At 36.0% G+C, this 27,196-nt stretch overlaps 1 protein-coding gene across 1 annotated transcript in view; it reads right to left on the bottom strand.

The window, feature by feature from the left end:
• Positions 1–4,038, bottom strand: part of LOC138714691 (trypsin-1) — a 79,220-nt gene extending 75,182 nt beyond the window's left edge. Inside the window, exon 1 of the mRNA XM_069846754.1 lies at positions 3,795–4,038. Coding sequence (XP_069702855.1) covers positions 3,795–3,878 — 84 coding nt within the window. The 5' untranslated portion in view covers positions 3,879–4,038. The remainder of the gene's footprint in view (positions 1–3,794) is intronic.
• Between the last annotated feature and the right edge of the window lie 23,158 nt (positions 4,039–27,196).

The raw sequence follows: 27,196 nt of genomic DNA, 5'->3' as shown, positions 1-27,196 counted from the left end.
AATTCTAATTGTATACAATATGCTTACAGTAGTTATTGCATTAATACCTAGCTCACAAAACAACATGAAGGTGAATAATGAAAGTAAAAGTAAATACTGAAAGTTAGATAAGTAATGTTAGTGAGACAATAATAAACTTTGGTAAGAAATAGTAGTAGTAGTAATAATAATAATAATAATAATAATAATAATAATAATAATAATAATAATAATGGGATAATTTAAATATTTATTCTATGATATATACAGAGGTGTGAAAATTATTAGAATAACCTTAATTTTAAAGGTTTTTTTAATAGTTCCTTCACAAATAATAATTGAATTGATGAATATTGGTATATAATATTACTATACTGATGTAGGATATATTTACTACTAACAATGCCGGAAAGTATTGTTGTACATTGGTATTTTTCTTATTTTACAATTGTTATGGGAATTCAGAAATTATTATATTATGTTGGCGGAATTGGAAACATAAAAAATTATATGCACAAAACAGATGTATACGTTCATTTGAACCTTCACAACAATGTAAACGCAAAGAATAATTTGTTTAAAGCATTTCTTAATTAATTTTTGATGTTTCCAATTCCGCCAACATAATATAATAATTTCTGAATTCCCATAACAATTGTAAAATAAGAAAAATACCAATGTACAACAATGCTTTCCGGAATTTTTAGTAGTAAATATATCCTACATCAGTATAGTAATATTATATACCGATATTCATCAATTCAATGAATATTTGTGAAGGAACTATTAAAAAACCTTTAAAATTAAGATTATTCTAATAATTTTCACACCTCTGTTTATATATATATATATATATATATATATATATATATATATATATTAAACACTGAGAAACTTGAAACAGCTATTATTGTTAACAAGATTTGTTAGAAAAATGTTCCCTTAGTCTATTCTTAAATTGGTTTGATGTCCGACAGTCCCTGACATTACACGGTAGGGAATTCCAAAGCCGAGGAACAGCCACAGTGAAAGAAGATGAATATGAGGATGTTCGGTGGGAGGGAATGGATAATACTGAGGAGTGTTGTGATCGTGTGTCTAGGTTATGATGGGTGGATAAATTTTGAAAACGAGACGCAAGATAGACAGGAGTGGAGAAATGCAATATGTGAAAGAGGAGGGAGAGACAGTGAATTTTCCTACGATCTTCTAGACGGAACCAGGACAACATTTCGAGGGATGATGTTTACGACATCAGCCCGGCGAATATTGCAGAGTAAACGGACGCACATATTATGAACACGTTGTAGTCTCTGCGCCGAAGTAACGCTTAGGTTGTAACTATAAGTAAATGCATTTACCTCATCTGCAACTTTAAACTGTTTTAAGATTTCAACACATATTTGTTCTTGAGATGTAGTCTCTGCACATCCAGTTATGTTCTCTATTCCTAACCTCATCCTTTATATGTCGCACTCACACACTGTACAAACAGCGCAATGGATAGCTGGAGAATGTAAACAAACTAAAGCTAATATTTGAGAGAGATTAATCTGTAGGACAAATTAATAAGTCCATAATAAACTACAGCTATTTTCCTCCCCCTACTGCCCAACCACACTGGGAGATGAAGAGCATGTGACCTTGCATGATTGTTTATAGATCTAGATACCCATTACGTCGAGTATATCTACATTGTACATATACAGTTAAGTTTCGGTAACATAGCAGACTTGTTAAGAGAAGGTATCATATCAATTCAACCAACAAAAGGAAGCTGTTCATTGTCAAAGAAAAGTAAAAGTGGTACGATAAAGAGAAGTTTTCTCTAGTTAAACCTACAATTCGAATGATTTAGATAAACAAAACGAAAATTGTGTACTAATTTCAAATTATTGCATCGAAAATAAAGCGCTTACCAAAGCTTGAATTATGTGACGTAAAAATTATACCATTCCCTTGACTGAAAGCATTATATCTTTACTCCTCGTTGGTTACAGCACTCCTTTAAAGCAACACCATTTGTCAGCTCTATTGGACGATGTTATAACCAAGTTTCTGTTGTGTAGAAACAAGACATTACTGTTATACAAGACGAGCCGAAATACAGGTTGTTATTCTTTGAGATACTTCAAACGAAAAAGTTTAATGCAATTTTGCTTATTTATGCTTTCTTTCAGAGAAAAAGAATGATGTAATATGAAATATTTCATAGCATGTTTTGGGAAAGCCATTGATTTAATTCTCAATATGCTCAGTCAGTTTAGAAGATCAGAGTATTATGATAATAAATTATTGAAATAATTTTAGTTTTGGCCTTTATCCGTGCAGAAATTTGATCCTAACAAATGTAATACTTTAAAATTTATTTTCAGAACGAAAAGTTACATTTGTAAAATTATTTCAGTCATAATACACTGCTCTCTTAAACTGACTGAGCATATTGGAATGCCTCTGATTGAGGTTCTGGCTGATATGTACATCTATTAACAGCAGTACCTCTCACTTAAATGTGTCAGAGGAAGAACAATTGAGGGTTTGGGTGCAAGAAAGGCACTTCTCTCAAATGTAAGTTTTGAGAAAATTGATGTTGAAAATTCAAACCGTAATAATGTGATCTATGCACGCCTTTACATTTTGGGTACTCCAGACCTCTATGAACACAGTATTGAACTACTTGATGATCATATACATAACAGATCAGAAAACACAATAAAGCGTTTTACTTAAAAAGGGCACATCCTGTAAAAAGCCCTCCTTGCACTCAGTTCCTCAATTGTTTATATACATCAGAAGTCTGATAAATATATTATGTAGCTAATCGGCGATGTAGGCCTATGCAATGGAAGGAGAAAGGAACTGGTCTCCCTTCCCAATTATCTCCTGGCCTAGTTGCCTCGTAAGTGATGTCTTGTTGGTATCACTTGTGAGGTTCAGACCTGTCTTCGGACAGTTGACTAAACAACAACATATTGAGAATTAAATCACGCTGTGAAATGTTTCATATAAAACAATTTTTAAATAATTTCAAGGGAAAAATTGTTCCGGGGCCGGGTATCGATCCCGGGACCTCTGGTTGAACGTACCAGCGCTCTGCCAACTGAGCTACCCGGGAACTCCACCCGACACCGTCTCAACTTTTCATCCACACAACTCTCGTGGGCTGACGAAGCGCCAGAGACCCACATCGAGTGCACACAAACTCTGTGTGACTTGGAATTGTGGTTTTTGGTTAACGTAAAAAGTGACGTATATATTATGCAAATCTAGTCTTTCAGGTGATACCCGGCCCCGGAACAATTTTTCCCTTGAAATTATTCAAATCTGCTTTACAGGGATGCTTCACCTGAAAGACTATATTTGCATAATATATACGTTACTGTGTACGTTAACAGAAAACCACAATTCCAAGTCACACAGAGAACGTGTGCACTCGTTGTGGGTCTCTGGCGTTTCGTCAGCCCACGCGAGTTGTGTGCATATAAAGGGAAAAGTTGAGACGGTGTCGGGTAGAGTTCCCAGGTAGCTCAGTGGTAGAGCGCTAGTACGTTCAACCAGAGGTCCCGGGATCGATACCCGGCCCGGAACAATTTTTCCCTTGAAATTATTCAAATCTGCTTTACAGGGATGCTTCACCTGAAAGACTAGATTTGCAAACAATTTTTATCTCGAAAATGAAGCAAAAAACGAGCAAAATTGTATTGAAGTTTTTTTTGTTTGAAATTCTCAAAGAATAACCCCTTGAAATTAATGACTCTACTTACGGTTCGCCCTGTCTAGCTGACTGTAACTGATTATTAGGATGATTTTCTTACCTGTGACGTCGCGGCGCTGGAGCATGTTACGGCGATGTGAAGAAAACAAAGAGCCCACTCCCACCGCCACGCCAGCACTGGCATCGTCGCAACGACCGTCACTGCTGCCCTCGGTTGTGCACGCTGTGGTCCCGGACCACGAGGTGCGAAACGTCCGCGCAAGTCACTCGGCCGGCCACTCTGACAGTGGCTTTCACCGTCATCCAAGTCAACATCTCTCGCAACGATGAAAGTTGCAGCAGGAGCAGAAGAAGGGCAAAGGAGACCAACCTGGTCGCCGCTGCCGACATCATCGTTTCGGGAGGGAAACATTACCGTGGCTCTCACTTATTCCAGTGACGTCACGACCCCCCCAAACCTTCGCTACAAGTTTCACTTGTTACAAAAAGCGGTAAATCCGATATGCTGAAGGAGAAGTGTTCAGAAATAGATTCGAAAGGAATTAATAGCTACATTACAAACATTCTAGCGATTATTTTCGAATTGCCTTTTGAGGTACGGAAACAATAACACAGGGGTTGCGAAATTAAATTTTGGTTCAAGACTTTTAATATCGGAGGTTAATTTTTATTAATTACTAGCTGTACCCGTGTACTCCGCTGCACTTATTAGAAATAAATATAAAGTAATTACATAATTAAAATAGAACATTGGGTCCAGGGAACATTCGTGTTTGATAGAAGAATAAATCGTTTAATATGCTACTTAATTTAAATTGTATTTAAATAATTAAAATGCTATCATTTTGGTCCAGAGACCACTCATTTGGTGCAAATATAATTCGTTTAACATTTTTCTAAATTAGTCTTGAATGCATCCTTTAATAAATCACTCCAAATTAATAGAGTTGACTGTGTAAAAATGTAAGAATTCACGATCTCCTATGCACTACTGCCATAGAATGAATAAATTTGTTTTTCTTCTTACTAAAAAATTTAATATTTTGCACGTAGCAGTTACGGAACGACACTATAATCTGAGGCGGCGGTGGAAATGTATTGTATTGTTATTTTAAAACTAATGTATATCCTTAAATATCAGTCCTATCAAACTTTTGTCTGTAATAAAACTTATCGGAAATCATTTGTAAAGAAAGTTTTGTTATGTAACATTTTTCACAAAAATCAATAATAAGCGAGATATTTCGGTTTATTTAATTCAGGCCTCCTTATAACCCCCTTTTTAAATAAAGTATTTTGAATGCTGTATAGCATAAAATCTAAGTTACAACGAACTTAATTTATGTTCCAATTTTCATCGAAATCCGATCAGCCATTATCGCGTGAAAAGGTAACAAACATCCAGACAGACAGACAGACATACAAAACAGCGATTTTCGGTTTCAGGATGATTAATTATACATGTTAACACCAATTATTTTTGGAAAAGCGAAAATTACCAGAAAAATTTCGCTTACAGATTTATTATTAGTATAGATTGGCTTCTACATCTTGATTACACAACTTTTAACACTGTATCACTTCGGAATATGTATGGTAAGACTTTCCTGTGTTAAATTTCAACATACCTCGTTTACATGTTTCGACCTATTTATGGGTCATAGCAGAAGAAAACGGATACAACCCTAACATAATATACAACATAATACGTAAGTCAAAATATAATCACAAAAAACATAAGAATACAACACAAACACAAGAACACAAAAAATACATCACACTAACATACGAAAACAAAAACACACAAAATTGCAACCTCATTCAAGAAATTAAATTACAACATCGCATACAGAACAAATAACACTCTACAAAAAATCTCAACACACAAACAACACAAACAAACAAATATAACTACACAGGCGTATACAAACTCAAATGTAAGACCTGCAACAACTTGTACATAGGACAGACAGGCTGATCGTTTCAAACACGTTACAAAGAACACATCACAGCCATAACAAAATTACAAAACACCTCCACATATGCAGAACACGTCACAAATGCTAACCACACCCACAGAGACATCAACACAGACATGGAAATACTGCACATCCAACCAAAAAGCCAGAAACTCAACACACTAGAACAATATGAAATATACAGACACACGAAAACACATCCAAACGAAATTCTCAACATACAACTCAACTTCAAAACACACACACTCTTTGACTCTACACTATACCACAGGAACACACCCTCACAGGAAACAGAACAAGTGGCGCTAAGACCAACAACGACCAGTTCTGAAGATGACCCATAAATAGGTCGAAACATGTTAACGAGATACGTTGAAATTTAACACAGGAAAGTCTTACTATACATATTCCTATTGGCTTCTGTTGAAGGATCTGAACTCAGATTTTGCTTATCACGTATGGAAAAAATTGTGTAATGATTTGAAGAATTGCCATATTTATAGCGCCATTCATGCAATATTAACACATTTAACTACATAAATCGAGTAATCTTTGAAAATGTCTATACAGTAAACAAAATCAGACAGCACTATCTTGTTCATATTCACAATTTAGGTTCAACTTATTCCGAGTCTCAGGCAGACACTTCATTTCTCAATACCGCTTCCTCTTCATCTGGAAGTTCTGTCTTCCAGATTGTCTTCTATGTTGCAGCTACACATAGACCAACAATAGTCAGCCATTATCACTTCATCCCACCTGCCTTGATAATGGCTTTCTATTTCTTTCATGTTTTGATGAACCCTTTCCCTGTGTTCTTCGCTGTAATCTTCAAGACATTCAGGGAAGAAGTCAAGATGGCTATGAAGGAAATGGATTTTAATGCTGAGTCTGCATCCTAAATTTTTCATAAGTACCAACATATTTTCTACAATGCTTTTGAAATCTGGGTGTTTCCTATTCCCCAAGAAGTTGTCAACCACATTCTTAAATCCTGTCCAAGCCAGTCGTTCTCCATGGATCGTTAAATTTTCAAAGTATTCGCCTTTCATCAAACTTCTTATATTGCGTCCCACAAATATTCCTTCTTTAAGTTTAGCCTCAGAGAGAAAGCAAAAATTTAGAACTTACATATTTAAAACAATCACCATTTTATGCAATGCTGTGGAATAATATTCTGCGGAAATTCCACAGATAGTAACAATATATTTCTATTACAAAAAAGAGTAATTAGAATAATAGTAGGTGCCAAATCTAGGGAATCATGTAGGACTATTTTCAAAAAACTATAAATAATGCCCATGGCTTGTCAGTATATCTTTTCATTAATAGTCTTCCTCGTATGTAATCGTGAAAACTTTGTAACTAATTCAACAGTTCATAACATAAATACACGTCAAAAAAATGACTTTCATACTCCATCGGCAAGTCTATCGTGCTATCAAAAAGGAGCGAGTTATATGGCAGTAAAAATTTTTAATAGCCTCCCTATCGATATAAAAAATGAAACTCAAAACATAAGATTATTTAGGGCCGAATTAAAGAAGTACCTAATTTCTCACGCCTTCTATTCTGTAGGTGAATTCATGACATTCAATAACACTTCATGAAATTGATACTAAAACTATGTGTTGTACTAGTAGACTATATTGTAAATCTCGTCTGTATATATTTCATCTAGACTGTGACTATAAATTAAGATTTTATAATAGTATTAAGTTTTTTGACTTGTTCCATATTCTAGCTGTAAGCATGTATGAATACCATGGAATGTTAATAAATACAATACAATACAATACAAACAGTTCCATTATCCCTAGTTTAATATGAAGAGGCGGCAAGATGATCTTCTCTCGTTTCACCAGACATTATGTAATGATATATTTTTTTTTTTCCAGTATACAATTTCCCGAAACTATTCTACCATTAAATATTGCAGAATTTAAGTAGTATATTTTATTTAGGCTTTTTAACAATGTTTTATGCGGGTTGCTAAAAGGTAGTGATGTGCATTCCATCTACAACCTCTCCTACCCAAATCCCATCCTCACCTTCCCGTGGTACAACCTGTCCTACCCAAATCCCATCCTCACCTTCCCGTGGTGCAACCCGTTTTGAACGAACGAGGCTCTGGGGACCGAGTATCAGCGGTATAACTGAAATGTCATATGCAGAGGAAATGCTGCATAGGTGGGAACCCCACCAATTGCACCTCTCTGGGCTAGCAACCCATTGAGAGTCATTTTCACATTGCTTTCAAGTCTCAACAGAAGGGATTATCTCTAGGCCGTCCAAAGAAGAGATGGACTGAAAATTCTAGTTTTAGACCGTAACAGGCCACTTGGCCTAATACTTGTTAGGAAGATGATGATGATGAACAATGTTTTATCCATGTTTTCTTCCCTTGCTTACGTTCTCTCCTCATTTCTTGACACTAATGTTTGCTTATATCGTCGTTTTCATAACCTTTAATCTTCCGTATATCTGCGTTGTTAATAACTTCCCATCTCTTGCTTATATTTTCGCTTAAGGCTGGTTCACAATAAACCAGAAACGAGAATCGGAACGAAAACGAAAACGGTAAAATTGTTAAAATGTGTACATTTAAATGTGAGCATTCACAATTAAAGAAAAGCTTGCCGGAGCCCAGGATCGGGAACGGAGAGTTGGCCAAGTTTCAACTTTGGCGTTCACGTTTCCGATCACAGCCCACTAGGTTCATTCTATTGCCATCTAAAAGCAATTTTGTCGTCGTATATTTTGTAGCAAGAAGACCGTGACATAACCTATGCATTATTTTGTTCTGTGCTGTGCATCATGGCGCAAGTTTTATTTGATGAGATTCTAATATTGAGTGTTGAGGAAAATCCTCACGTTTGCGATAAGCGGCGCGCCTCGTATAAAGATGAGAAAATGAAGGAGAATACGTGGCTTTCAGTAGCTGCAGCTTTGAACACCGATCGTAAGTGAATCATATCTTATTACTGTATTGGTTGTATTACACACTACATATTCATGCTTCAATTCAATGACTACTGTTGTGTTCATTTTTGTTCTAATACAAATGTTTCTTCTCTAATTATTTTACGTTATGGTAAACTTAAAATAGGTTGTGATAATAAAGATGCATGGGCATATTTATAGTACCGTACCTAATGAAATGTTTCAGTTGAAATTTCGAAGTTGGTTAACTTGTGTTTATGTTGGCTGCCTTGTACTCATGAGAGAACGCCATTGGTCAATTATACGCTAATAATATCAGAATGCGTAATATCGACTTTACATATCGTTATTGACATGCATATCGATATGCATAGTCGTCTACGTTCTCGGTTTATTGTGAATCAAAAATTCTCATATTCACGTCCTCTGCTTCTCGTTTTCATTCTGGTTCTCCTTCCCGGTTTATTGTGAACCAGCCTTTACTCTCTTGCCTTCTTCTTTTCCTCTCTTTCAATTTTACAGTATTTTATATTCATCTCTCTCGCTCTCTCTTCCATTTCTATTTCTTAATAAACTTCATTCTTCTCTGTAGTCCACGGCCTCTCGTCTACTATAAGCTCTAAGTGCTCGACGAACGGTTAAAGGCTGGTTCACAATAAGCCGGGAACGGAAACGACAACGAGAACGTAAATACATTTATTTTAACATTATTTCCGTTCTCGTTTCCGTTTCCGGTTTATTGCGAACCAGCCTTGAGTCCCAGCATGCAGACGTCCTTCCACTCTTGATTTCGTTAGGGATCGTCCTGTCCCCTCCCCTCCACCTGGATCAGCAACTAAAACAATCGCAGCACGCTGCGCGTAGGTGAAAGTCCGACGCAGCTCATCCAACGTGAGATGATCACAGCGCCAGGCAGCAGATGGCAACGTCTCTGTCAAGCTACAAGACATCATCATTATCACCGAAGGAACCTGAGTTCGATTACCGAAAGATTATGCGAGACTTCAGACATGAAGTGTGGTTGCTGGAAACATTTTCTGAGATAATTTCGGTTATCATTCCAATTTCCACTCCACCATTATCCCCACTCCGAAGGCAAGAGGTGAAAATGTAAGTTTTCGGAGAAAATGGGATTTTAAGATAGGCTATGTTGTGCACCCTGATTGTATCTTTATTGTGGCAAAACATGACATGCATTCTTTCATTTATTTATTTATTTATTTATTTATCTATTTATTTATTTATCTATTTATTTATTTATTTATTTATTTATCTATATATTTATTTATTTATTTATTTATTTATTATTTTGGTAATAATTATAACATAACATATAATATAAACAGAAAAACCTTTAGCTCGCCCCTGAAAGAGGGGAACTCGTGCTCAGGGGCGGATTCCTGAATTGAAATGAATAATTATACAATACAATTTGTCTTATGTCTACTGTGCAATTATAGTATATAAATTTAAATTCACAATTTTTCAATTTTTATAAAATCCATACATAACTTTTTAAATTTAATACTAGAACTATTAGAATTGACAAGATTAGGATATTTAAATATAAATTTGTTATATATTCTTGGGCCTAAATTACTACTGTGATTAAATATTGTAACAGCGTTGCATTTTGATTCAAACAATCTTTAAAGAATTCATACCTTTTGTTTCATAACTATGGGAATACAATTCAAAATTATTTAGATTTTTATGTATGAATTTTATTAATACAATATAATAAATTTGTCTTACGTTAAGTACATTAAAGTCTAAAAACAAATTTTGAGGTGGAAAATCATAGTTTTCTGCCCGAGGGCAGGTCTTTCATTATAAACCCAGCATTCTCCAATCTTTCCTATTTTCAGCCTTCTTCTTAGTCTCAGCATACGATTCATACATCTTAATGTCGTCTATCATCTGATAACTTCTTCTGTCACGAACTCTTCTCTCGTTCACCATTCCTTGCAGTGCATCCTTCAGCAGGCAGTTTCTTCTCAGCCAGTAATCCAGCTAATTCCTTTTTCTCTTTCTGATCAGTTTCATCACCATTCTTTCTTCACCCATTCTTTCCAACTCAGCTTCATTTCTTATTCTGTCAGATGACATGCATATCTCTAATACTTTTCTCTCTAACCCGTTGTTATGATTAAGTATTATTTTTATAAGGTCGTTCAATATTTAAATATTCGCTTCTGCAAAAGTGCACAAATGACGTTAGATTTTGCTGAGTTATTTATTGTCGCTGAAATTGATGATAACGAGATGGTATTTGGCGAGATGAGGCCGGGGATTCGTTATAGATTACCTGACATTCGTCTTACTTTTGGAAAAAAACCGCGGAATAAATCCAAACTGGTAATCAGCCCAAGGGGCAATCGGACCTAGGCCCGAAAGCAACTCTGGATCACTAGGCAAGAGCGCTACCTCTCCAGCTACGCTGGTGGCTCTGACGATAATTAAATTAAGGAAAAACGAATAAGAAAACAATAGCGCAAAGAAAAGAAACAGTTAGGACTAAAACAGCTAATGCCAAATACTGGAATAAGTTCTTAGTAGTGTAACAAAAATATACAGCAGTAACTCTGAAACCAATGAAGATATTTTTATCCTGTTTGTTTTATAAAATTAACATATTATATTGAGAGGGGAGTGCAGATACACCAGCGTATAGACGGTTATAAGTATGAACATTGCGCGTCGGTACATTTGATGTAGCAGTGACTGATTTCAATGACCTTCAAACCAGCTGAACCTCCTTGAGCGTGAGATTCTGCTTTTTCCCTAGAGTTGCCTCTGACATCATATCAGCTATCAGTCGACACAGCGGAAATATAGGAGACATGTTTTCCTTTATGTAGCAGTTTTCCATCGTTATCTGTAATGTCTAGACTCTAGAGTTCCTTTATAATGAGAGTTGAGACATTGACCCAACAACAATTATAATATGTAATGATTTAATACCACTGAAAATGGAAAAACAAAACTCCTATGCGAAGTAAAACCATACTCCTATATAGGCACTAATATGGTATACAATATTAAACGAATTTTATACATAATTTTTAATATATTGTATTATTTTATAATATAATTTATTGTATGTAAAACATATAAATTATTATTACTGGTGGTTTATTACTGAGGAATAAGGAAAAATGGTTAACTTGAATTTATTGGAAGCAAAGCCGTTACTGGATTATGGAACAAGGTAGACGATGTTTGGATCCTGTGTCTCAACTCTTATATTCAGTTATTATCGGGAACTCTAGCGGATACTCGATTACACTGACCTGTAGCGTTTGAAAGTGGAACTAAACGCCGATGGAGCGCATGCGCGCTGAAAAACAGAACAGGAAAATTCCCTCAGTGTCCATTCTATACAATTCCACACAGTTCTCACATGCGTATCTACTACAGCTTTAACGATATCTAATCGTTAATAAATTTCGATCCAATTTCTTGAAGCATAACTTATGTGAATGTAGCTATTGCATCTCTGATTCTTTCAAACCTGTGTATATTTTTGTGTATCTTTACTTTGTTTATAGTGTGATTTTTTATTTCTACTATTGTATTGTATTTCTGGTGGTGTGGAAGAGAAGACCTGATGGTTTTAACTTACTTCTTACAAATGGGTTTTAAGGAACCCGGAGGTTCATTGCCGCTCTCACATAAGCCCGCCATTGATCCCTATCCTGAGCAAGATTAATCCAGTCTCTACCATCATATCCCACCTCTCTCAAATTCATTTTTATATTATCTTCCTATCTACAATAAAATAAGTATATATAAATTTCAATCATAAGACACATCTGTTTTGCAAATGTTTATTTGCTATATGAATATGGAATATATTAACGTTTTCGCCTTATTGGGCATCATAGATATAATAAAATATGTAATCTGAACCTTGATCAAATTGAGCAAATAGCAAATGAGCAATGTATTATACATGGTGTTGGATCTTCATGAGCTTTATGTATAAAACTATAAATTTGTAGTAGTATTTATTTATTTAACCTGGTAGAGATAAGGCCGTCAGGCCTTCTCTGCCCCTCTACCAGGAGATTCCAACTACAATATCAACAATAAAATTACAATTAGTATTAAATTTACAATTACAATTACAAACAATATTACAATTAGTATTAAATTTACAATTACAATAAAATCAAAGTACGAAAAGATTACCTGAATAATTAAAGCTAGATAATTTATCATAGAGAAACAAAGAATATTTTATATTTACTGAATTACAAATTAAATCTAGAATAACAAAATTGTATAGTGATGAAATTACTGAATATTGAAATATTTTGTGATAGATTAAAGAAACTATTTACAAGTAATCAATTACTGACCAAGTGCCTAGTAAGTTTTCGTTTGAATTCAATTTTATTTCGACAGTCCCTGATGCTAGCAGGTAGCGAATTCCAGAGTCTTGGCAGGGCTATTGTGAAAGAAGATGAGCATGAGGAGGTGCGATGGGATGGTATTGTTAGTATTGTTTCATGACGAGAGCGTGTGATAATTAATTTCAATGTGATGCGAACTTTTAAAATTGAAATGAAATTCAAATTGATTGTGTATACATATAACTCATGTTACAGTATGAATACAAATTAATCAATTAGAATTATACGATTTATCAATGATGTTAAAAAATTATGAATAAAATGAATAAAATGAATACTGTATATTAGCTTAAAATTAAATTTCACATTGTTCGAAGAATGTCTTAGGGTACTATATACAATATAGATGTTGTGTTGTGACTGATGGATCTTATGTGGTCGATTGGTTGTAATTATACATGTAGAACTTCAATCGTGCAGTATACGTTCCCTTGTGAACTGAATGTTATCTGACATTGCTACAAATAGTGGTTATTATTGATCATTTAGATCTAAAATATTCATCTGATTTTAATAACATACAGATAATTATCATTGATGATTGCTGTGTGTAATCAAAGTTTATCAGGGACTGTATATGTGAAGATGATTTATATGTATATGTCTTGATGTTTGTAGAAGTGTGTTGGTGGTATGAAGCGAGTTCTGATTGACTGTGGCAAGTGAGGCCGGGCCTCAGTCAATTAGCTTAACTGAAATCAAATTTTGTGTTTTTATATAATATATTAGTTATTTGAATGAAGCATATATCGCTGTAGAAGCATTTGAAAACTTTGATGTATATAGACCTGTTTTGCAGTACAATTTGTTCCTGAGGCCTGAATCGTTCGTGCCGGGTCTGTCAATGCATTTCATGTCCTTTCGCGGGCTTTGAGTTTACGCTTAAAACGTTGTAGCTGAGGCACAATTCGGCTGGCCTGGTCAGGTTTCACTCGTCCCATCCATGGGCCGGCCTCAAGGATAGAGTGGGGTGGGAATAGCCGTGGTGACTTGTCTTCCTAACTAGGCCATAAATAACAAAATTCCAGCTCTTTGGCAGGCAGAAACCCACTCGATTCTCTCCCCTTATGTCTCAGTTTATGACATAAGCGAGGGTGTTCTACTATTGTACTTCGTAGTACAGTAATGAATCTGGGCCAATGTTGTTATGTATTTTGGGAAAATATAAACAGAAACAAATGAGAGAAATAATGCTGGTGCAGTTAATTCATTGTTAGAGTGTCCTTTTTCGAGAAGAAATAATACTAAAAGAAAGGAAGTTTTAAATAAAGAGAGAGACTACCGAGATATCTACGACATCGCTGGTAATTTTCCTGACACATAATCTTAAAACGTGAGTTTCTATTGCATCCTGGTATGGGCAACATAAATGGTTATGTGGTAATGTGATGCAAAATAAACTTCTCTTGGCCTTGTTTGTTGCTGTCAAAGGAAAAGAATAAAAAGAAAAGAAAGAAAGGGGAATTTCAACACATAATATGGGATGCAGTTATTGGGGATCATCAGTGCGGTTTTAGGCGTAATAGATCGACTGTTGATCAGATTTTTTGTATTCGACAGATAATGGAGAAAAAATGGGAGTATAAGGGTACAGTACATCAGTTATTCATAGATTTCAAAAAGGCATATGACTCGGTTAAGTAGGGAAGTATTATATGATATTCTTATTGAATTTGGTATTCCCAAGAAACAAGTTCGATTAATTAAAATGTGTCTCAGTGAAACATACAGCAGAGTCCGTATAGGTCAGTTTTTATCTGATGCTTTTCCAATTCACTGCGGGCTAAAGCAAGGAGATGCACTATCACCTTTACATTTAACTTCGCTTTAGAATATGTCATTAGGAAAGTTCATGTTAACAGGCAGGGTTTGGAATTGAACGGGTTAAATCAGCTTCTTGTCTATGCGGATGACGTGAATATGTTAGGAGAAAATCCACAAATGATTAGGGAAAACACGGAAATTTTACTTGAAGCAAGTAAAGCGATCGGTTTGGAAGTAAATCCCGAAAAGACAAAGAATATGAATATGTCTTGTGACCAGAATATTGTACAAAATGGAAATATAAAAATTGGAGATTTATCCTTCGAAGGGGTGGAAAAATTCAAATATCTTGGAGCAACAGTAACAAATATAAATGACACTCGGGAGGAAATTAAACGCAGAATAAATATGGGAAATGCGTGTTATTATTCGGTTGAGAAGCTTTTATCATCTACTCTGCTGTCAAAAAATCTGAAAGTTAGAATTTATAAAACAGTTATATTACCGGTTGTTCTGTATGGTTGTGAAACTTGGACTCTCACTCTGAGAGAGGAACATAGGTTAAGGGTGTTTGAGAATAAGGTGCTTAGGAAAATATTTGGGGCTAAGAGGGATGAAGTTACAGGAGAATGGAGAAAGTTACACAACGCAGAACTGCACGCATTGTATTCTTCACCTAACATTATTAGGAACATTAAATCCAGACGTTAGAGATGGGCAGGGCATGTAGCACGTATGGGCGAATCCAGGAATGCATATAGAGTGTTAGTTGGGAGACCGGAGGGAAAAGGACCTTTGGGGAGGCCGAGATGCAGATGGGAGGATAATATTAAAATGGATTTGAGGGAGGTGGGATATGATGATAGGGACTGGATTAATCTTGCACAGGATACGGACCGATGGTGGGCTTATGTGAGGGCGGCAATGAACCTTCGGATTCCTTAAAAGCCATTTGTATGTATGTACTATGAAGTCTCAGTAACGACTGTAGATCGCAGCCATCCTGGAATGTAGACGCGACAGCAATGCATTGGGAGACATGACGGCAACAATAACAAGATCAGCGTCAGACTAAGGTGCCATCGCCGAGTGTAACTGTACCGGGAGATGTAGGCCATCACCTACTTGCGTCCCTACCCCACGGTGCTTCCGCCACCCAGTGACCCTGTTACTTACTTCCTAAGCATGCGAGTGAGAGCGCCTCCCGAAATCCAACGCCAACGTGGAAACACTCCAGCAAGGTTACCATAACAGCTTCCAAATTCTCACACGGGATGGCGCAAGCGTTCTCTCGTATTTCGCCAAGTAAACAATGATCAGCTGATCGGTGACGTTTTTAATGGCACACATTCTGCATAGGTCATAATGTCTTCTAATCCCCATTTCATTTTGGTAGATACGCTTTCCCCTCTACTCACACTCTTTACCATCCTGAAGGGGAAGATGCTACTGTCTATCTTACTAACGTTCGACTAATTGACTTTGAACGTAGTGAAAATTCTTACTAGAGTGAAACCTCTCCTTACGGACACCCCAAAGATACGGACACTCCTCATATACGGACAGATTTTTATGTCCCAACTGAAATAGTATAGAAATAATGACAAATTAAACTCTCGTTTACGGACACTCTCAGACACGGACACGGACAGCCGTTTCACAGTCCTAAAGCTTGCTTTACCTCCTGACTGCGGATAGAACTTGGATTCAGAGACATAATGTGTTACAATGATGGAAAATTTAGTTCTGAAAATATAGTACAGAAATTCCTTAACATGAAACATAACATAAGGGTCTCGTAGGCTATCACTAGCCCAGCCGGCTACCCCTTGTTATAACTTAGACTCTTGAATTTGATGTGTTAGTGCATCTTAAAGAGCTGGAAGCGGGTGGATAAACAGAGTCATAAAATTTAACCTGTCTGATGAGTCCAAGGTTTCCATGATCGTGAAATTGTATTCGACACATGATAGGGTTAGTAGGATTATTTATTCTCTTCACTTCAATCAGTTGTTCTGTTTCGAGAGACATGGCACCTGAACGTAAAGGTTAAGTTGAAAACTGTAAATTACAGTACTGCATAACTGTAGACCTAGAATAAAATTGCATGGCACAGTGCTGTATTTTCTTTTTTTCAGTTTTACCTACTGTAGTTCAAAGTTGCAAAGAATTTACTGTAGTACAGTTTACTGTATTTAGAATTAAACTACAGTAATACACTTCATTTAAAGCTTGAAGGGATACATAATCCATAATATAAATTTACTGTTAGATTGAGAAGCCTCCCTCCCAATAAAGGACACCTCCCAGATGCTGATAGATTGTTACGTCCCTTCCATGTCCGTAAATGAGAGGTTTCACTGTATTGAAAATGTTTACCGGCAATCCGTATTTCAAAAACCTATACCAAGCGTTTGTATTTCATTTTATTGCTGTTTATATCAACTGGCACATTAAAAAGCTACTGACAGCAGAAGATAAATGTTTTCTTCACCGCTAGTTGCTACTCTACAGCATACACAACGGGACAATCTGCACTGTGTCGCTCCCCCTGACTTCATAATACAAACTGACATCCCTTAATTTAATTAATTATTAGTTGAAAATATTATAAGAACAACATAAAATATACTGAAACATGTGTCAAACATCTGTGTCAGTGTATTTTATATCCACTTATGTACTTTATTTAATATTTTATTTTCTTTTGTGTACAACTTGGGGGGTGCAGGTATAAGAAGTAACAGCCATCGGTCTGTTACTGACGGACTCAGGGCAAGTAGAAAGGGGAATGAAATGCCTTCGCATCCTCTCAACTTGTATGAAATGTCGTTTAGACGTCTGTCTTTTGTCAGTGAAATGGACTTTGTTCGAATCGTGTTAAGCTCAAGAATATGATCAGTGGCGATTAAGCATTAGGCCAACGTACGCCATAGCCTAGGCCAGTATATTCAATCTTTTTGCTTGCGTACCCGTAAAATACATTTTCTTTACCTTCGTACCCCCCCCCCAAACTACTACATTGCTATTATATAATAAATAACAAAAGATTGACATATACAAAATTATTATTAATATTATTAATATTATTATTATTATTATTACTACTACTACTACTACTACTACTACTACTACTTACAAATGTCTTTTAAGGAACCCGCAGGTTCATTGCCGCCCTCACATAAGCCCGCCATCGGTCCCTATTCTGAGCAAGATTAATCCAGTCGCTACCATCAAATCCCACCTCCCTCAAATCAATTTTAATATTATTCTAACATCTACGCCTTGACCTCCCCAAAAGGGTCTTCTTCTTCTCAGATCTTCCAACTAACACTCTATATGCATTTATAGATTCACCCATACGTACTACATGCCCTGCCCATCTCAAACGTCTGGATTTAATGTTCCTAATGATGTCGGGTGAAGAATACAATGCGTGCAGTTCTGCGTTGTGTAACTTTCTCCATTCTCCTGTAACTTCGTTCCTCCTAGCTCCAAACCTTATTCTCAAACACTCTTAACCTATGTTCCTCTCTCAAAGTGAGAGTCCAAGTTTCACAACCATACACAACAACCGGTAATATAACTATTCTACGGATTCTAATTTTCTACGTTTTCGAGAACAGAGTGGAGGATAAAAGCTTCTCACCCGAATAATAGCACGCATTTCTCATATTTATTCTGAGTTTAATTTCATCCCGAGTGTAATAATATTTTGTTACTGTTGCTTCAAGATATTTGAATTTTTCCACCTTTTCAAAGAGTAAATTTCCAATTGCTATAATTATTTCCATTTCGTACTATGTTCTGGTCACGAGGCATAATAGCAGTGGCATAGCATGAAATTTTGAGCAGGGGAAGCTAACTAAGTTGTCTTTCGTGCAAAATGAGAAAACGTATTACATAAATACAGTCTTAAAATAAATAGTAGTCAATGTCAAGTCAGCAGTCGAAGATTGGTTGGAACATCGTAAGTAACACCAATAAAATATGATTTCAAGGTTTACACATATCTCTAACAAATAGACACGTATACGTATAACATTAGCTCACTCCCTGTCATACTTAGAGAAGTCACAATATTAGTATCATTACGTAAGTATGCGTGTGCCTTTGGTTGTGTCCTTCATTGACAGCAAGGAGTCGGTCATTTGTTTTTTAAATCACACTTTTGTTCGTAAGTGAATCTTGATAATACAATTGTCCTAAAAAAATTCAAGTAAATTAGTGTCAGGAACTGTTATTTCGCTCATTATTTATTATATCAGCCACAATGCACACTAACACTTCAACTGAACACAACTGACGAAAAGGGATAACTCGGAAATTACTTATTCTAAATGTTAAAGCTAGCTTCTTGCGAGCCTTGCGACTAGGGTAGTTCAGTTAGAAAGGGATGGAAAATCTGCAGGGTGGATTGCACAGAAGAATGAGTGTAAGAAACCAGTCTGCTTGGAAGCTGGTGTGTGCAGGCTTCTTGTTTACTGCTGCATCACAAATAATCCTGAGCTGCCGCATCACAATATTTAACGCGTAAATATGAATTCTGTTAAAATTAATAAATAATTTTCTCCATAAACTGCAGGTTTATTATGAAGTTATTATTAACTGGGGAAGCTAAGCTTTTTAGCTTACATTGACGCTACGCCACTGCATAATAGAATACTTTGTTTTGTCGAGATTTATTCCAAATCTATTTCCTTACTTGCTTCAAGTAAAATTCCTGTTTTTGCCTAACAATTTGGGGATTTTCTCCTAACATATTCACATCATCCTCATAAACAAGCAGCTGATGTAACCCGTTCAATTTCCGGGTATTTGCTGGCCTGTTTGCATAAATTCTGCATTTCACAAATCCCCACAGAAAAAAATAACAGACGGATAAATCGGGCGAATGTGGTGAACAGTTTACAATACCAAACCGGGAAAGAAAGTGATGTGTAAAGTCACCATGAAAGTTCTTGCTGTGTAAGCGGTTGCGCCTTCCTGTTCAAACCACGACGACTCCATATTGATATTCTTGATGCGTAGTTTCATTGTTACGAAGTATTGTAACATAGTCTCATATTAATGTGCCGTGACTGTAATAACCCCACTGGCGTCTCAGGACCAGCCATGCCCTAAGAAGACATACCACACGGTAACTTTTTGTCTGTTGATGTAGTCATTCGCTCCAGTACCTGAAGTTTTGTTTATCGACAGTCTCATAAGGGGAGACGATGGTATTTTTTAAAACATTTTTCCTATTTGGTGTAAAATATTAATTTTTTGTATGTAGAATGCTCATAGCTGTGGCAACTCAACCAAATAAAAATATTTTGAAAAAAATATTTGGGGGCCAAAATTTGAAAAAAAAAAAAAAAAATACCCAATGCAGGATTGTACTAAAACCGATATATCTAAACCGTTTTTAAAGATAGATTCAAACCGTTTTTTTGCAATGTATTTGCAAAAGCATGTTCTACAAACTGTCTGTAACAGAATTTTGATATTAATCCCTACATTTGTAAAATAAACAATTAAAATTTAATAACAATTTTTTTATTTCCTTTCTTGAAACACACGGACGTATTTTTAAAATTAAATCAATTAACAAAATTCTGTTACAGAGAAAAGTTTCCTAATAGTCTAAAGAATGTGTGTTCTAAATTTCATGCATGTATCTGTAATAGTTCAGAAATTATATCCATTTTTGTCTGGCAATGTAGCAAAAAAAAAAATGAAGTTACTGGAAACCGATAAAAGCGGGCGTGTGATTTAAAAATCCATAGCGCAGGAAGTTAAAAATGACGTCTCAACATCCGATAAGGGCACAAATACTTACAAAATGTTATGCTATGCATTCCACACATATCAAAGGGTATTTTAAAGAAAGGAAGTTTAAAAATGGCGACTCAACATCCGATAAGGGCACAAATACCTACAAAATGTTATGCTATGCATTCCACACATATCACAGAGTATTTTAAAGATTTTTTTTTTAATTTACTCATTTTTCATCAAAAAATACCATCCTTTCTCCTTAATTGGAAATGTGCTTCATCCGTCATCATCAGATTGTTGAGGAAATGCAGTTGTGTGTTTATCGTCTCCAGAAGGTTCGACGTGACTAAGGGTGGTATTAATAAAAACGAAGACCTTACTATGCTCATCTTCCTCATGACCAAAACGAGCTTCCTTTTTCTATGAGGAAGCTCTGAAATGTCGTATTAATAAAAACTATCGGAGCTTGCTCTTACGTGCCAAAGCTTGCCCACAGAGTTTGCTTCACTTAGCGTGGGAATTCGTATCAGTAGAGTCGTCAAACGGGTTCAGGCCAGCCACAACAAGCGATACCGTCACGTGTATTTCGATCGAAGGATTAGTGATTGAGCTATGAGTGATACAGAGGAAGACGTTGGGAAAAAGGGAGAAGATCTATCTTTATTTATGGATATCGTTAAAAAATTTCCAGTTATATTTAAGAAGTCAATGTTACCGGAATCGAGGCAAAAGAAATCTGCAGCATTTGCAAATATCAGAGAGAAGTATGAAAAAGGGTTTGAGATGCCAATAACCGAGGCACAATTCATTAAAAAAGTGTCCAATATGAAAACCAGATTTAAAAAAGATGGGAAACAAGCACATAAAGATGAATGACTGTCCGGGTTCGTATGGGATCTTTAATTGAAAAATCCGTAGTGACACTTGTGGCGGACAAGGTTGCAGTTGGGTTTTTCTCGGGGTTCTCCCGTTTCCCCTAATGAGGAATTTACATCATTCTGTCAACATTTCTCCATTCAGTCATTATTCCATAGCATTCCTCGAATGCCGGCTAGCGACGTAAGGACGGGGCTGGACTAGGGATTAGTGGAGTTGCTTGCTCGAAACCTGGATACATAGCAAACCTTAGTGTAGTCAGCCGGTGTGAGTTTGGGAACGTGCCTAGCTTGAGGGTTAGTGCAATGTATCTTGATAGGTCGCAGTGCTGGGTCATAGTGCCCCTCTCCCAAATTCTATTTCATTCCAGTGCATAATATTTGAACTGATAATTTCATGTAAGTTACATTTGTGTGTAAGTTGTAAATAAAGAGGTATTCGACATTCCGTGTATTATCAGCTGTGATTTGATAGTAGTTTTCAAAGAGTCTTGCACGCTTTTCCTTATAATACTCTCTGTGTTCCTTCAATGCCTCCAATTGTTCCAACAGCATTAGCCTCTGCAAATCTGTTAAGGAAATATTTAAATGCACTACCTCTGGTTTGGTTTGTGTCACCTAAGAAATAGTCGGTTAAACAATCCACATTTTCTCGATTAAATCGGTACGAAGTTTTGTAATCTCTCGAAAGTGAATCTCTGTGCTTCTTATACAACTTTTGAGGCCATTGAATATCCATGAACTCAGCCATTTCGATACAACAGCTTCATTCTACAAGCTTGAGTTACCTATTTAGGTACTCAGGTTTTTTGAAGCAAATGCTTCAGAGCAAGAAGCAAAACTCCGTTTTATTAATAAGTAGGGGAGACTGTTGTACCTTTAGCATAGTGTACCTTTGAACATTTTTTGTTTTTTAATGTGTGCTGCTACCTAGAGGACTCAAAATGAAGTAAATTGTAGAGAAAGCCGCTAAGTAGCTCTGGTCGTAGTTTCAGTTTGATTTATTGCAAAGTGTGAGTTCCGTGGACAAAAGAATTTTTTAGTACCAAAAGTAAACATTTCGTTCATTGATGTATGTTTTCTAACACAAAACCAGATTGCATTTGTTAATATCTTTCAAGTACGGTGTGTTCCCTATCATCTGGTGAGTAATAACATATTTTAATTTCCATGATTTATTTGACTCTCTAGTTTTGGGAGCCATATTTGTTTAAACGTGCACCCTCTTGTACCTTTGAACACAAAACATCTTGTACCATGGAACATGTTCCAAATTACACGATACTATCGGTTTTTGTTTTTTTTTTTTAAGATCATGTCACGAAGTAAGTCTGGAGTTAAAGAGGTCCCCAATTGATCCGGATGCCTTGAAGAAAGCTGTTGAAGCAGTTATTGCTCCTCCAGGAAATAAAATCTCAATCAGAGAAGCCTGCTGTGATTTATGATTGCAAATACATTTTAAATATGATTGTCAGTTCTTACAGCTATATTCCCTCCTATATTCCACGTGTTCCAACTTACAAGAGGGTATGTTTCAAGGTACATGATCCTGTTGTACCTTTGAACACATTACATATCTCTTCATTTTATTTTTTCCATCCTTAATAGATCTGTAAAACAGGAAAATACATACAGGAAGTTGTAAAGGAATCTTCAGTAATTATTTCAAGCATTTTTTCATTTAAAAAATTTCATTTCCCAAAATTAAAAAAAAAATAAAATGTGAAAAGTGTTTAAAGGTACAACAGTCTCCCCTAATGCGAGGAAACTATTACGTGCTGACTCCTTGCTCAAAGGTGGAGGAAATTCTTGATGAGCAAGCTCATTTTCCTCAACTTTATTAATAGGAAAAGGAGGAAGCTCACAAAATTTGAAGCAAACTCATCTTCCTCATCTTTATTAATACCACCCACAACTCTTACATCTCTTGCACCTTGTAAAGATGGAACTTGCTTGGCACGATATTCATTTGACCAGCGCTCCAAGCTGACTTCCAAGGTAACGCTATATGTGAGGATAGCAATGCTTTGAACTGCATGCGTAACGGACTACGCAATGAAACAAACATTAGCGCTCTAGCCCGCTGTGACCAACAATGGCACACATTTTAAAATGGGTCATTGTTTCTGTCGCACATTGTATAATTGAATCGGTGAGTTGGAAAAGGGGTCAAGTCCATCATTTTTCAAAATGCGGTTTATTGGCGATACCTGACTGCTATGTCTGTACGCATCGTTTGGTATAACAAGGAGTCATGTCCCGTCCACAAAAGTGTGTGTTAGATTAGTATTGAGTTGGAGAAGGGGTCATGTCCAGAGTTTTTTGTCTCTCCTGAACAATTTACTTTTCAGGACATGACCCCTTTTCCAACTCAACGATTCAATTTAATGTTACCATTTTTTTTACGTAAGAAATTATTTTAGTGAAAACTTAGGTCCGGGTCCGGGTTCAAATCCTGGTTGCGACAAGTTAATTGGTTAAGATTTTTCGGGGTTTTCCCTCAATGCATTAAGAGCAACTTTTGGCGCTGGACCCTGGACTCATTTCGCTGGCACTATCACTTTCACCTCATTCAGACGCTAGATAAAACTTAGCAGTTGATAAAGCATCGTAAAATAACCAGTTAAAAAAACTTGGATGCGAGTTTAACTACTAGTAAATTAGCGGGTGATATATTTCCGAGAAATGTTTTTGTATGGTTATGGCTATGGTTAAAAACTATGCAGTTGAAAAAGCGTCGTAAAATAACCAGAAATACTAAAAGTGATCCAGTGTGAATACAGAATTTGTGTAGCGTATTTCAACTGAAAGTTTAGGAATTCAAAGCACATTTCCCTACGAATTCCATGAGATTTCCTTGAAAATGTGTATGCGGGATTGGTTTTCTTTCAATAAATGATAAATTAAAGGTACCCACTCATTCCAGTGCATTGAAAACAGGACCTATATTTTTTCAACAGTAATCTCACTAGACGTTTTGATTTATCTAGAGAAAATCAAAACTCGAGTGGGATTTAGTTGACTATTACACGATTAGAAGAAAGTATATAAAGATTAGAAGTAACGAAGTACTCCAATACAGTAAAATATTAATTGACTTACGAAAATACAACTGTCTTCAAATGTATTATTGTACCATCTCAACATTACAAATATTATCGCTAGATGCATGCTAGATGGCAGTAGTGAGCAATGCCTTCTCGTCTAGAAGTTCTCGATCTATTATACACGATGGCAATGTTACTAGTCAAGAAGGCTTTGTTGATTCAGTTTCATTTTTATTAAAATGGAACATTCCACTTCAATTATCCGAATCCCAGTAATCAACGTCACTTGACAGATGATTTTCAATAAATCTTAATATTAAACAATCTCTGATACGTGACTATCCATAATATCATATAGCAGAAGCTATAACATAACCTAACTAATATACTGTACACAAGTGTTAGAAAAGTTTTAATTAACGACGATGACATAAAAAATAAACGTGAATAATTTTAAAAGGAATAATTATTGAATGTACAATTTTCAAATTTGAATGTGGTTGGTGGTTCAATTGATGTTATATTGGACGTGTGCGTAATAGAAGTGGAACTCGTTGGTTTAGGCCTACATGGTGTATTCAACTTATTCAGAATTTCCGAATGAATAATTTTAAAAGGAATAATTATTGAATGTACAATTTTCAAATTTGAATGTGGTTGGTGGTTCAGTTGATGTTATATTGGACGTGTGCGTAATGGAAGTGGAACTCGTTGATTTAGGCCTACATGGTGTATTCAGCTTATTCGGGATTTCCGAATGAATAATTTTAAAAGGAATAATTATTGAATGTACAATTTTCAAATTTGAATGTGGTTGGCGGTTCAATTGATGTTATATTGGACGTGTGCGTAATGGAAGTGGAACTCGTTGATTTAGGCCTACATGGTGTATTCAACTTATTCAGGATTTCCGAATGGGTGCTCTTCATTTATTTGTAAATCGGATTTCAGAAGATGCATAGGTATGATCAGTGATTTTTATTAATTCTTGTTCTTGAATGCCAATGCGAGTCATATTTGAAACTGCTGTGCATCGACTGGAGTGGTTTGTAATTTTTATATATATTTTGACGTCCAGACCAGCGCAGTTTCAAGTGTTGGCAAACAAAGCAACAAATGCTAGGGACGCGATAAAATTGTGCGATAAGTAGAAATGATTGGTTGAAATACGTCCTTTCGTACCGTTTTAGTGGTCAAAAGTAGTATGACGTAGTAAGAGTGTAATAGCCAGTTTAAACTTTATGTGTTATTCTAGGTTGTGTTCCAAATAAACAGACAAATATAGAGCTGGAATGGGAGCTGTTTTGAACCTTCGATACATGTACGACACGGTACATAGCCACCAGGCAGAACACCTTTATTAGTTTGGAAGGAGCGGTTTTCTGGCCCGGGGCGGTATGTTTCACTCATTGACGTCTTCAGTAGTGAAATTTTGCAGTCTATTCGCATTCTCCAAGCCGAATTCTGGGCTAATTTCTTGAACCTAGAACGCGAGAGATGGCTTGACGCCTGTTTCCTATATGCATTTTAGTTTAATTCCAATATTTTTTCAAGAAAATGTAAGTTGTGTTTACATCTCATTAAAGCCAGAATAAAATTCTGGAACTTAGTTACTGTTAAATGTAGAATTACATACAGTAACTCAGTATTCGATTTGGCAATTCATTTTCTTTTCACACTTATCAGAAGAGCAACTTATTGTAATAATGACATTAAGCCATAGAGCAGGCCTGCACAAGGTTTGCGCTCTCCGAGCCGGCTCACAGCTCATGAGCGGAATGCAGATATTAGCTGCGCTCAGTATAGGGTGGACTGGAAGAAGGGGTGATCTCGTACAAAATATATACAAAAGGAAGTACTATTACGAGTGTTTATGACATGAATTCCCGTTCAGTATTTGCAAAACTATCTTGGACTATTATTAATTAATACAAAACTATTTATTTTACAGAAATAATAGAAATTTTATACCTACTTAAATGTACAATATCATTTTGTTATATTTTTATTTATCAGTACATGAAAACGAGGTTTTATGCTGTTGGCAGCTGAAAGGAACAGTAGCCTACTGATCGTAATGAAACATCAGTTACAGATGTTCGATGTCTGCCTTTATTAAAGTTGATTATAGAAAACAGTTGCTCACAAATATAAATGTTGAGCCAAACATAGCAATCATTTTCACAGCCAGCCTGTGTAGTCGTGGATATTATTGCTAATGTTTAGTCTTGTAAAACTCAACCAGGCTAGTAGTATTATTCAAACGTTCTTTAGCCCTTAGGCCACATTGAAGATCAATAAATCCGAGGTGTAAATCGTTAAATGTTTTGTTTTATTTAACGACGCTCGCAACTGCCGAGGTTATATGAGCACATTTAAATGCAATCGACCTGGCCCGGAATTGAACCCGCAACCTCGGGTATAGTAGGCCAGCGCTATACCAACTGCGCCAATCAGGCCCACCTGTAACTTATATGACATTGTTTCAACTGGTGTTGAAGGAATTTATTATGATAACTTTAAACTTCTTTCCAATTAAGACAAGATTTTTAATAGGTTATTTTACGTCGCTTTATCAACAGCTTAGGTTATTTAGCGTCTGAATGAGAAGAAGGTGATAATGCCGGTGAAATAAGTCCGGGGTCCAACATCGAAAGTTACTCAGCGTTTGCTCATACTGAGTTGAAGGAAAACTCCGGAAAAACCTCAACCA

The sequence above is a fragment of the Periplaneta americana genome, chromosome 15, assembly GCF_040183065.1.
Source record: "Periplaneta americana isolate PAMFEO1 chromosome 15, P.americana_PAMFEO1_priV1, whole genome shotgun sequence".
In the NCBI taxonomy this organism is placed as follows: Eukaryota; Metazoa; Arthropoda; class Insecta; order Blattodea; family Blattidae; genus Periplaneta; species Periplaneta americana.
Note: the sequence above shows the minus strand (reverse complement) of the source record. Positions and strands in the feature narration are given on the sequence as shown.